The following is a 13755-nucleotide window of genomic DNA, read 5'->3' as shown; positions in this document are numbered from 1 at the left end:
AAATGGGTGCCACCACACCTGGCAGATGCATGTTCTTGAGCTAAAGAAAGGGCTTCAACCTACCAAATGCAATCATTTCTATAACTCAGGACCCAGAAAAGCTTCATTTAGTATATAAAATTGTCTTAAATTATGTAATAAGTGACATAAAAGCGATATTCAGTAAGACTTGATGTGCATATTCAGGGAAATTTGTTCCATTTAGAAGATAAAGATGCATCCACTTGAGGTAGAATATAAGACAGTAAGTGATCAGTGGCCTAGAGGTAAGACCTCAGTCCGTAGATCTTGGCTCTTTGTCACTGCATAGAGAGCGATATATGCTTAAGTGTATTCAGGGTGATGTTCAAGCCTACCACTCAACAAATTTTTAAAAGCACAGAAAATGAGTGAGATAATTAAAGAGGTAATCTTAAATCTGCTCTAATTTGCATTGTTGGGATGATAAATTGGTCAGACTTTTCCGTTCTCTAAATTACTATACAATTTAGAAGACACACTGAAGCTGGGGACTGTCATGGTGCATTATGGCTGGTGTTGGGGAATGCAGTGCAGTAGCCCCTCACCCATCGACTCACAGGCCAATACCTGGACCCTGTGGTCCTCACCCCTCAGCAGCCGAGGACCTGTGCTGGTGCAGGGAGTCTCATCAGGGGTCTGAATCCCCACAGAGAAGCATGAGTGAGGGTCTTCGTGCTCCTTTACCTCGTCCCACCAGTTAGATAAGAAGGAATGGGAGAGGGTGGAGGGTTCTCCCCAGCGTTAGAGGAAAGCAGTCCTGTGGCTGTGCTCGGAAGGGCAAAGGGAAGCTAGGGATGAGGGTGGCAGCCGTCCTGGGATGAGTCCCCCAGGTGCACAAGAAGAGAAGGCACCCTGTTGGCAGGCTTCGATACTTTGTTCCCAGTGAGGCATTTGCAGCCCAGCTCTCGGCTGGTCGCTAAATGCCAAGGTGTCTCTTTGGCCGAAGACACAGTGATAAGAAAGAGAATGCCATGGAAGAGCATCATTATAATAAATGCAACTGTTGTTATAATGAGTAGCTGAAGGACAGTGAGATCTCAGAAGATAGATCAGCTGTTGAGAGAAATAATGTGTACTGACTTTTTCAAATTTTATTTTAAAAATTGCATGAAGTGAGATCTCCCTGTAAAAGACCTTATCATAGTATTTTGTTGTCTAAAACTTTTAATATTTTGAATGTTATATAGTAATGTACTAATCGTTTAGATCAAGGAATAAAAAGAAAATCAGAGTAATTCAAGGTGAATTAGAGCAGGTCTTTTCCATTTCATCTCTGTCGTTGATAGCCACAAAGGGATTTTTTCAGAAGGGGGTTAGAGGTGGTACCGCAGTTGATCTGATGGCTGGAGGGGCCTCAAGTGCCCTTGTGTAGGGACCGTGGAAGCTCTGCGTCTCGAGCACTAGGGGGCCTCATATGACCAGCAGTTGGTGCCTCTCATTTTTATTTGACTACGTGGACTGGGAACAAGCAGCTTTAACTTCTAGCACCCAGTCGTCCTGCCAGCTCTCAGAAACATGGTTTAATTCCTGAACTATATTGAAAACACTTAGTGATCCTACAGATAAAAAGAGGGATTTCTTGGTAGGTCTAGGCTTTGGTTATGGATATAGTGTATGGAACTGGATGTTAAAAAAAAGGCTCATGATGTCAATCAAAAGAATAGAACAGTTTTTGGGTTTTTTTTTTTACTTTTATTAGTACATTTGCAGTGCACGATGCGTCCATTCACTGTAGGGAATGGTACATGTGATAACACATTTCAGTTTTTTCCCCCCCATCCTTCCACCTTCATTTTATTTTTCCTGTATCATATTCATTTCTTCTAAGACCTTATAAAGTTGATTATCATATGTACAGATTCAACAGGCTATAAGAGTGATAAACATATACTCACCCAATATCAGTGTACCTAAATATATAAATTAGTTAACAGATCTGAAGGGAGAAATAGCCAGTAATACAGTAATAGTGGCGGATTTCAGTATCCCACTTTCAGTAATCAGTGGATCATCCAGACAGAAAATCAGTAAGGGAACATTGGACTTCTAGGTCAAAACGGACCTAACAGACATATGCAAAATAGTTCATTCAACAGCAGCCTAATACCAGTTGTTTTCAAATATGCATGGAGCATTCTGATCAAAATATATGTTATGGGGGCCAGGGATCTAGCTCAGTGGCATAAGTGCCTGCCTGGCAAGTGAGAGTTCAATTCCCGGTACAAAAAAAAAAAATATATATATATATATAAATTACGGTACAAAACAGTCTCAACTAATTTGAGAAGACTGAAATCATATCGATATGGTCAATCATGGTCAATCTTACCTGACCATGATGGTGTGAAACTAGAAAGCAGTAACAAGAGGAAGACTGGTAAATGTATATAAATCTGTGGAAACTAAACATAAGCCTGAACAAGCCAGTGAGTCAGACAAGAAGGGCAGAAGGGAAACTAAAAAATTCCTGGAGACAAATGAGAATGGAAACATACCAGACCTCTCAGGTGCAGCAAAAACAGTTCGAAGAGGGAAGTGTGTGGCCATGCATTCCTACATTAAAGAAGAAAGACCCCAAACAGCTGAATATTATGCTGAAAGAAACTAGAAGAACAAATTAAATCACATTACTGGAAGGAAGGAAATAGTGAAGAGCAAAAATAAACAAAATAGAAAATCTGTAGATCAAATCAACAGAATGAGTTGGTTTTTCTTGGAACAAAATAAAATAAAATTGACAAAGCCTTAGCTAGATTAAAAAGAAGAGTCAAATAAAAGCAGAAATGGAAATAGAGATCTTTCAGTGGATATATCAGAAATAACAAGGATCGTAAAGGCTATTGTGAACAGTTATATACTAGCAAATGAGAGAACCCAGAGAAATGGGTCAGTTCCTAGAAACATCCTCTCCCAGGACTGAGTCAGGGAGGACTAGAACACCTGAACAGACCAATTAAATAGAGACTGAAGCAGAAAAGTGAAACCTCCCAACAGAAGGTCCCAGGACCAGATGTCTTCACAGCTGAATTCTGCCAAACACTCTGAGAACGGAAACTCACCCTTCCTAAACTCTTCTGAAGAACGAACTAGAAGGGACACCTCCAAACTCATTTTAAGAGCCTAGGGTAATCCTGACGCCATCCCCAAAGACACAAGAAAACTTCAGGCCAGTAGCTCTGATGAGCATAGCTGTAAAGTCCTCAGTAAACGACCTCGGAAACACGGTGGCACGCCCGCAGGGGCTGGTCCTCGAGATCGTTGGCAGTGCCGCTAACGTGTGTGCCACACTGACAGGGCAAGGTGGGCACGGCGCTGTCTCCAGAGCGCTGGGACAGTTTCCGACTAAGTTGAACATCTTTTCCTTTTGAAATCGCTGCTGGGGATTGAGCCCAGGGCCTTCACACTGAGCTGCATCCTCGGCCATTTTTTTATTTTGAGACAGGGTCTCAACTAAGTCACTAAGTTGACCACACTGGGCCTGAAACTTGCAGTTCTCCTGCTTCAGCCTCCCAGAGTGCTGGGATTACAGGCATGTGCCTCCACACCTAGCTTCAACATCTCTTCTTGATTAAAAACTCTTGACACTTTAGATATAGAGGGACATTTTCTCAGAATGGTTAAGGCCATTTTTTTAAAAAAAGCCAACAGCTAACATCAGAATTGGAAAGTTTCCCTTTAAGATTTGCCTCTGTTGCTCAGCATAGCACCGGAAGTACTAGCAAGATAGACAAGACAAGGAAAGGCAAAGCATCCAGAGTAGAAAGGAAGAGGAAAGCACCCCTCTTTGCAGATGGTGTGATGCTGTGTGTCGAAAACCCTAAAGACTCACCCAAAAACTTGTAGAGCAAATGAATTTATAAAGTTACAGGATATATAACCAGTATACAAAAAGTCAGTTGCATTTCTTTACACTTCATCAGTGAGACTTCTCTAAAAATAAAATCAAGAAAGTCTCATTTCCAGTAGCATCAAAAACCAGGCATATAGGAAGGTGCTGTCAATAACCAGGGATGTGCAAATCTAAGCCGCAGGGAGACCTCACCTCAGACCTGTTAGGGAGGCTGTTCCCCCTCAAACAAGAGATGACAAGTGTGTGAAGGTGCGCAGGGAAGACAACCTGTGTGCTCTTGGTGTGGATGTAAATTGGTGGCACTGTCACAAAAACTGTTCGGGAGTTCAGCAGGCAAGTGAAAACGGGGCTATCGCTGTCTGTGCCCCAGCGAGACCCCCTTGGAAATGAATGAAACCAGTGCCTCGTGGAGAAGACGTTTGTACTCCCGTATTCCCTTCAGTGTTCTCACAGTAGCCAAGATGCACAAGCAGCCTATGTGCCTGGCAGTGGATGAGTGGATGCAGAAGTTGTCTCACACACACACACACACACACACACACACACACACACACACAGTGGAATATTAATCTTTAAAAGGAGATCCACCATTCACAACACCAGGGATGAACCCATAGGGTGTTGTGCTAAGCAAAATTAGCCAGACACAAAGAAAAAATGCTGCGGGATTTCATTTGTATGGAATTTTTTAAAAGATATATAGAAACAAAGTAGAAGGGTAGTTACAGGGATCGGGGGCGGGGAGTAGGTCAGGGCACCCAGTGCATCCGTGTGTGGCCAGTGACTGGAGAAGTCACGTGCAGCATGAGGACTGTGCCTGTAATCCTTGGTGTGGACTGCAAGTTTGCTGAGACTCCACTGCAGGTGCTCTTACAAAGGGAGAGGGAACGGGTAGAGGAAATGATGCATGGGAATTGGCCTGACTGCAGTCATCGTGTTGTGCACCTTACACATCTGCAGGGAAGCAGAGGAAGCGTCCCCTGAAGTAGGACTTCGAATGTTCTGAAGTGACTGCACGGCCCTCCCGCGTACGGTCCGCTCGCTTGGTGCCCTGTTTTACCTTTCCTTTGCTCCTGTTCACGTGTGCTCATTTCTGATAGCTGATGTGACTGTGGGGTCTCCCGCTTCACCTCTCTGCTTTTCCTAACGGGGAGATGTGGGGGGAGAAGGACAGAAGAGCAAAGCAGACAGACCCAAAGCTCTGCTTACTCCATTGCTCTTTCCAGTCACTCGGAATAACTTGCGTACTGGACAGTTAGGACCTTAGTCTCCTGGAGAAAGGGAGCTCAGGCTCCTGCCAGCCTCTCCTGCTGTCTTCCCTGCAGACGAGGCCGGCTGCTCATGGATTTCCCGCACCTCCTGTAGGTTTTCTTCTTTATGGTCACCCCCCGACCCCACACCACTCATCCTGTCCTTCCCGTCAAGACCAGTGTGAAGCCTCACTTTCCATAAGTTTATAGATTTTCCTAATCTTGGATGATTTTTTTTCCTCTGAATTCCACTTGCATTTTATTGATGCTTCTCTTACAACATTCTTTTTGTTTGGCCAGCGATTATAGCTTTTTGTATAAATACAATACCTGGCCTTTGGAGAAGATAAGCTTCTTAAGGACAAAAATGTTTTTCTTTTATTCATTTAATTTCTTTGTAGCATCCTATAGTGCCATATAGCAGATTTTAAATAAATAGCACTGTAGCACATCATTCCTTTTGAAAATGCTCTAATTAATGGGATTCAAAGCTATCCAGAAGGTGCTATATGTATGCACAGAAAATGGAAGACAGATAACCTCCAAATGACTTTGGCGCAGTAACTGTCCAATAAGGTAATAGACTAACAAACAATTCCTTTGATGAGAGCACATAGTATTGGGGAAATATTGGCAGGACATGTTGCCAGCGGGAGGTTTCTAGAGATTAGTATCAGTATAGAAAAATAAGAATGGTAGCATATAGCTAGAAATCTATTTCAAGTGGGACTGGAAGCGGAAATGGGGAAATCTAAGGTCTAGATAATAACATGCTTTTGTGTGATTACAGAAAGAAGACAAAGGTACTTACGCACTCATACACTCATCTTTAGCATACAGTCATCTTTAAAAGCTGTTAGAACCCAAATTGGGCCAATAATGAAAACACCATACACAAAATTGTTGCCTTGTTTGCATAACTTTAAGGAGACTTTTTAAAAACTCCTTTTGAAGTATTTATAGCTACATGGCTATGTAATTCTCTATGTACATGATATTTATTGACTTGAAAGAATTACCAGCTTTTCTCTTTTGAGGCAAGATCTGAAAGGCAAGCCGATTGATTTCTTGCTCTTCAAGGTTACCTTTAAGGATGTAGCTTAGTTACAGCAGAAGTGCAGTAGCAGTCACCTCAGGGCATGTCAGTCTGTGAGGCGAGAGAGAGTGCTGCCTGGTCATTCCCCAGGCGTTCCAGACCTCGCTGCCTTGCTGTGTTGCTGTGAGTAGAATGGAGATGAATCTAAATGGGTGTCACTGCACGTGAGGGATTTTCAACACTGTGCCACCTTAGTTTCAAGCGATTTCTAGAATATCCGTTTCCTGAGAAATTGTGGTAGTTATTAATGGGCATTTAGAAACAATTGCACTGTACAGTGCCTGTTGTCCAGACAGAAACAGCTAGAATATTAAAGTTGTCAGTCATTATGGTTACTATTCTGGAAGAAGTTAGAGAATGATGAATGCTACTAATGAAATGATATAATAGTAGTTGAAAAATGTCACCAACAGTGTAATAAGAGGTAAAGCCATGAATTCCAAAGAAAGTGATTATGTTGGACAGGGAAGTGGAGTCGGAGCAGTTTGAACCACTTTGGCTGTGTGTTTGCCTGTGGCTCAGAATGAACGCTAATGTTGTGGGCATTTCCTAGGCTTAAAGAACAAAAAGTTTTACCTCTCCTATATTCACATTCTATTGCTGTAGCATATTACCACAAACTTTATGGCTTAAGGCCACAGAAATGTATTTTCTTAGCATCTGAAGGCTAGAAGCCATATGATCCATGAGAACCAATACAGTCTGGGTGGAAAGGGGTCCTTCGGGAGGCCCAGGGAGGGTCCATTCTGTGCCTTTCCACCTTGTGGTGGCTGTGGTGTCCCTCGGTCGTAGGCACATTACTCCTGTCTGCGCTCCCCTGTGACATCCTCAGCTCCTCTTCTGTATCCAAATCTTATCCTGCCTCCCTCTTACAAAGACACCCATGATTACATTGAGGGCTCACACCAGTAATCCAGGATGCGATTTTCATCTCAAAATCCTTGATGCAGTCCCATCTGCAGAGCCCCTTTTGTTGCATAAGGTAACACAGCTTCTCCATATCTCTGTGGGCCATTATCAGCTTACCATTGCACCTATGCTGGTGAGATTTTAATACAAAGTATTATTTTAACTAGGATCTTCTAAACGAGTGTCATTTAGAAGACATTATTTTGTTTTAATGTTGACGTAGAGGTTCATAGTTGGCTATTAATTGGCCATTTTTCTCTTGCTGATTGTGTCATTAGTGGTTTTCCAAAAGTAATTCTTTAATTTTGTGGTATCTGTTAAATACCAAATTGAAACAGAACACATCTATAGTTCGAGGATTTTGGTTTTATCATAGTTTTCCCATTCCTTTTAATATTTAAGAAACTATTATTTGAAGATAATGTTATATTTATAAAATAGTTATAAAAAATAAAAATAGTAGAAAAACATTGCATATCTTTTACTTATATTCACCAAATACTAACCTTACCCCACTTGGTTTACCTTTTCTTTTTCTGTATGTATCTTTGACACTGACATTGGCATTGTTAAAGAATATAAATGTTTTGGTTTAGACCTGAAGTATCTCCCAGAAGTCTTGGGTTCCGAGGTGGACCTGGTCAGCAGGGTGGGTCGCTGCAGTGTGAGCTGGGAGGGCATGATCCCATCCGCTCCTTCCCGTCCGCTTCTTCCTTCTCTCCCTGCTTGATGGCCGCCACAGGGTGAGTGGCTCCTCTGCCAGCCCTCTTGCACGCTGTTTCTGCTGTGGAGCCAGAGACCATGGACTGAACCCCAGAAAACTGAGCCAGATAAACCTCTGCTCCTTTTAAGTGCCAGGGTTGGATATTTTTTCCCAGGGACAGGGAAGCTGACTAATACAATAAACTTCCCTCCTCCCTCCTTTATTTTCCATCATTAGAATTTTAAAAATTTGGGTATACTGTAGGCCACATACCACGCACTTTCTAAAGTGACTCATTCGCTGGCTTGGGTATAGTCATAGGATTGTGCAGCCGTCACCATGACCTCCTTCAAGAGCGTTTTCATCATCCCCAGAAGGAGCCCCGTGGCTTTAGCAGTAGTGCTTATTCAATCCTCTCCCACTCCTGCAACCACAAGTCTACTTTCTGTTGCTTTACATTTGTCTTTTCTGGAAATTTCATGAAAATGAAGCCATATATGTGTGACCTTTGGTGCCCGGCGCCTTTCAGGTAGCATAATGTTTTCAAGTTTCGCCTGTATTGTAGCATGGATCACTGCTTCAGCTTATTAAGTGATGAATCATATCCCAGTGTATGGATTAACACTATGGCTGAATAATGCTCTATTGGATAAATGGATATATACTACATTTTGTTTATCCAGTCACCATTTGACAGACATTGGGTTCCTTCCCTATCTAGGCTATTACGAATATTGCTGCTGTGAACATTTGTGTACAAGTTTTGATGTTCATACATGTTTTCAGTTCTCTTGCGCACATATCCAGGAGAATTCCTGGGTCATGTGGTAACTGTTCACTCAGTATTTTTAGTTTCTCCACTGAGAAAAGTTTTTCTTCTTTGAAAATACAGGTCAATGATTTGGGGGTAGGGTGGCAGGCGCCTTTTCCATTCCAGATGTGCTCCCAGAGGTGTAATGTTAAGGGTAACTTCTTTAAAGCCTGGCGTGGTCGTCCTGTCTTGACCTGAGAAATCCTGAGGTGAACTGAGTGGGCTGGGCAGTTCTTTTCCTTGTGTTCCGTGGTTTCAGTGCTTGTGGCTTTCCGTTGCCCAGCAGAGAGATTATCGGCAACTGTAATTATTTCAGGAGGCAGGAATGCTTGTTCATCGAGATGTCCCTTCCCATTATCTAATGGTTTACAAGATCTGGGAATCCATTCAACAAATTTTTTCTTCATCTTTTAAAACATAATGGAAAAAATAACACTAAATGTAGCGTTAGTCATATTCCTTTAAATGGAAGAAAATGTAAAAACAATTTTTGTCAGTATAATTTTGAATGTGTTGGCAAATCTAGACAGACACATAAATGTAAAATATGTTTATATATTATGTTAATATCTGTAATAAGGGCTTATTTCTACCTGATAGGAAAAAGTGAAAATTTTCAGTTTCTATTTCAAATGTCTTTAATCATAGGTGGGAGAACTTGAAGTATTTTAAGAATCTAGCCAGGCGTGGTGGCACGTGCCTATAATTCCCAGCACGCGGGAAGGTGAGGCAAGAGTATTACCATGAATTCAAGACCAGCCTGAGATACATAGTGAATTCAGTACCAGCCTGAACTACATAGCAAGACCCTATTTACAAACAAACAAACATTTTAGGAATCTAAAGAAATAAAAAATGTAATCAACAATAAGAGAGCAAGGGTTACAGAATTCTGTGAGCTAATAGAAAAATGGGACATTTAACTTTGTGGTTGTTGGCTACAAGAACTGTGAGATCAACTCTTACCTTTAATTTATAATGTCCTTACTAGACACAGTGTATATTAGAGTTATCAGGAAGAATCCCAGGAATATCTTGGCTGAAATATTGATAATAAAACTTTGATCAGCTAAAATGGTATCAGCAAAAATGCTTTGGGAAGATACACCTGTTAAAATAAAGGATACAAAACTTTGAACCATAGGGAGATTTAGAATTAAGTATAAAAATATTTAAAAATCAAACTCATGGAATGAATAGTTTTATGCTAAAGAGGCAGTGCGTACTTATATACTTGTAACTTACCCATCAATTCCATTTTTAAATTTATAATTGATTTTTCTTGTGATTGTTAAAGAGAAATCCTACCAAATTTGTATACATTACTTGAATACTTTTTAACACTTAAGTTACTAAGTTTATACGTTTAATTTATTAGTTTTGTAAAGATCACTTGAAAAATTTGAAAACTTTGTGAGATAAGTGAACTATCTAAAGTAAGCAGAATGTCATAGATTTGTTTTCAATAGCATCAGATATTCCAGATTCGCGGTTAGGCTGGATGCTAGACACTGGTAAGTGTAGTATAGTTAAGTGTTCAGTTGGTTTTTTCTATAAGAATGTTGAACTTTATTCTTGTGGGCAGGTATTTATAGATTAGCGTGGGCTGTTGAGGCCTGCTTTAAGGTTACATTGGGGCAGATGTACAGCCGGTACATTATTCTAGGGTGGGATCTTTCTCAGGTCTGTACTTAGTCCTCACAGAGTTCAAAGAGGCCTCTCTGCAGGGTCAGTCACTGTAGTGACTTCCCTTGTAAACTTGGGATTTTGTAGTTTACACCTCCCTGATTATTCTTGAACTGCTTTGTGGAGCGTCCTGTGTGTGTGTAGCTTGTGCAGTTCTCAGGTGCCGTCCCTATAGCTCCCTTTCCTTCAGCGTTCTGCCCTCTGAATCCCTCTGCCTCAGCCTTGTCCCAGCCTGTTGGAGAGCTCATCTCATTTCTTGCCCTTCTCTCAGACGTGCCTGTGTGTCTGAACAGTTCAGACACACACACAGCTCTTTCTGAAAGCACACTTAAAATTTTTTTTAGAGATGGCATAAATCATGTCTATGAATAAGGCAAATGACCAAGCCCACAGCCAATGAGGAGAGAGGTTTCTTTCCTCCCTTTCTCCAGAGAAGCATAACAGGAATGGAGAGGGAATGAGTAATGGTGATCAGGTAAGACATCTACCACAGAGGAGTAGCACAGAATATGGCAGTCTGTTAAGTAGCTTTTTACTGTTTGTTCTTATTAATTCTGTTGTTACTATTCTCATGTGTGCCGTGCAGCTATTTCATAATAAATGTTTGTTGAATTAATGTATTTTTAACCATATTACTTAATTTTAAAATTGTACTTATAGTACTAATCTGTTTGAAATTTATCAAAAATGTAAGACATGATAATATGTTTGATAGTATTATATCACCCAGTAAAATTTTACTGTTGTTAATTTAGATTTGCTACTTGAAGAAAGAGAGATTGAAATATTGTCCTTCTTTTTAATTTCAGAGACCTATTACTACATTTCTCCATTAGTTGGTGTCTTTTTCTTGGCTCTGACTCCTATCTGGATTATAATAGCAGCCAAGCATCCAGCTACCAGGACAGTTCTGTACTCAGGCTGGGAACCTGTCATAACAGCTATGGTCATAAGCAGGTTAGTAGCAGAGTGCGTGTGTGTGCACATGTGTGTGTTGTGTGCATGTCCGTAATGTGCATGTGAAATAACCTACCTGGTTTTTTTAATTAACCATTTTATATGGCCAGTTCATACTTCCCTCAGGTAATAAGGGATCAGAGTTACAGAGTTACTGAAATTAGTGGATGTACTGAAATTTGAATTGGCCACCCCTTTTGCATTTCTCTCCAACCAAAACCATCAGATTGATGAGTAAAATTCAGTGGGGTGTGTGTGTGTGGTGTTAACCTGGCAAGGACATTTAGCAAGTTGCTCAAGTAAGTATCAGAGTCTTAAGAGATATATGTGTCATTTGACTAATTCCACATCTAGGACATTGAGAAACTTAAGTATATAATTAAGGATGTATGCAGAAGACTTAGTTGCAAGAATCTTCATTACATTGGAGTTCTTAATTTTAAAAGGGAACAGTTAAAGGTGTAGCACCTTTAAATAACACCTGATTAAATAAATTGTAATATAGACCGGAAGTGGATGATTAAAAATTAAAAATAACACTGCAGCGTTTCTCTTGCCATGATAAGATGTTCATTGTACATTTGGTGAAGAGGGTAACCAAGAAATGAGTATGAATTTCCTGTTAAACATAAGAAGTTAAGACATGTTTATCTTCTTCCCTGAAACTACTAAAGTGATTATAAAAGAATGAAAATACTAAAAAACCATTAAGACAGAAGAGGAGCAGAAAAGACAGCAGGTGAGAGATATAAAAATGTAGAAAGGTAGGCATCAGAGGGATGGTTGCTCAGTACATAAGCAGAAAGAAAAAAGGGAAAATTGACCAGCTGTCAGAGGCAAACAGATCGGAACCTGAGAAACCCAGAGGGGCTTTACAGTGACATGGGCCACACTAGCCATCCGGACGCACTGGCGTCTTCTGAAAGCTGAGGTGTGAAGATGGGCAGAAGCTAAGGTAACGAACTGTCTGCCTCCCGCACCGTGCTCCAGCCTGCACCCCGATGAGTCCCTCCCCTTTGGCAGCAGGACCTGTGGATGGGCTAACACAAACAGCTGTGTAGGCGAGGATGCGGATTAAGCGCTCCGAAAGGTAAAGACGAACTGGAAGTCTACACACTGGGCAGGGAGAACCTTGTCCCACTTCCGTTTCTGTGCACGTAGAGCACTGGCAGGCAGGTTTATATCCCAGGCAGAAAGTAGGCAGATCCTCTGGGAAACTGCGCAGCGCAAAAGCAAAGGCTGCGGAGGCTGGCACTGCCCGGTCCTTCAGCGCAAGCGCGGCAAGCCCACCTGATGCTCTTCAGTGTGGCAGCCCTTGGTCACCGTCTCTGCCTGTCTACCTGTGTGCACCGAGCATGCGTCCAGGGCTGTGCAAGGACGGGCAGGCAGTGGAGGGATATCCGACGTTTGGGGTGGGCGTCTGATGTGACCAAAAGAGGCACTCGAAGGGCAGGTGTGGTTGAAAAACCTCAGCAAACTACCGTGTTGTCCGTGTCCTCAGAGAAACAAGGGAAACTGTAGCACCCACAGTGTAAGAACAGGATGGTCTAATGAGGATTTGAAAAACAGGAAGAGCTTTGGAAATTTAAATGAATAGCAGAAGTAGAGAAGTTAGAAGATGAAGGTGAAGAACTCTCCAGTAACGCAGAATGGGAAACAAAGAGGTGGGCAGGAGGAGGCGTGTGACAAGCAGGGAAAACTCAGAGCATCCAGGTGAGGAGATTCCCCAGGACAGAAGACACGGTTTCCAGGTTGGAGGCCCTGGGGGAGGGCACTGCATAAGCCACCAAAGCTTCCAGAGGAAAAGCAGGAAGTTACACGTGAAGGACGTCTAACAGCAGCACCAGAAGTGATTTCTTCAAAGTCTGAAGGAAAATCATTTTGGACATAAAATACAGCTCAGTATTAGACAAGATTAAATAAATTCTCAGGCAGGCAAGATCTCATCAAATGCACTTCCCCGTGCCCCTTCATTTGAAGCTGATAAAAAGTGTGTTCTGTCAAAGGGAGGAAATAAATCAGAACAGAAGGCAGAGGAATGAAGAATCCCACTCTGTGACAGCAGGTGGCTCTTTTCTGTAGCACAGACTGCTTTTTCCTGGAGGATTCCTGCAGCCGGGTCCTGTGGGAGTTCCCAGACCAGGATCCAGCAGGAGAGACGAAGGGAGGGGCAGCTGTGCCCAGGGCTGGGGACCAGCCAGTATGCCTGCCAGGAGCACCATGCCCAAGGGAAGAGTGGCTCTGACAGGGGAAGACCATGGAATACATTTGCTACGGGATACATTTGGTGTAATGAGCGGCATCTCGTTAGCATTACACACTTGAGGCTGGATTAGTAATAGATACCTTAACAGTGAAGAGAAATATGAGGCAAAGAAAAATGTCCACATGAGGGTATCAGATATACTTTGTGGCTAAACCGCAGGTAGGGATTCCATGCTGGCCTCCAAATCACAGCAATCCTCCTGCTTC

At 42.0% G+C, this 13755-nt stretch overlaps 1 protein-coding gene across 6 annotated transcripts in view; it reads left to right on the top strand.

Moving 5' to 3' along the window:
• The window catches only part of Slc41a2 (solute carrier family 41 (magnesium transporter), member 2), a 99394-nt gene that overhangs the window by 41948 nt on the left and 43691 nt on the right, over window positions 1-13755 (top strand). For all 6 annotated transcript variants that reach the window (XM_005374600.2, XM_013518965.1, XM_005374602.2 and 3 more), the window contains exon 7: window positions 11136-11283. In XM_005374600.2, the coding sequence (XP_005374657.1) occupies window positions 11136-11283 (148 nt within the window). The remainder of the gene's footprint in view (window positions 1-11135; window positions 11284-13755) is intronic.

This window comes from Chinchilla lanigera, unplaced genomic scaffold (assembly GCF_000276665.1).
Source record: "Chinchilla lanigera isolate Chin_1 unplaced genomic scaffold, ChiLan1.0 scaffold00004, whole genome shotgun sequence".
Lineage (NCBI taxonomy): Eukaryota > Metazoa > Chordata > Mammalia > Rodentia > Chinchillidae > Chinchilla > Chinchilla lanigera.
This window is presented reverse-complemented; position numbering and strand designations above follow the sequence as displayed.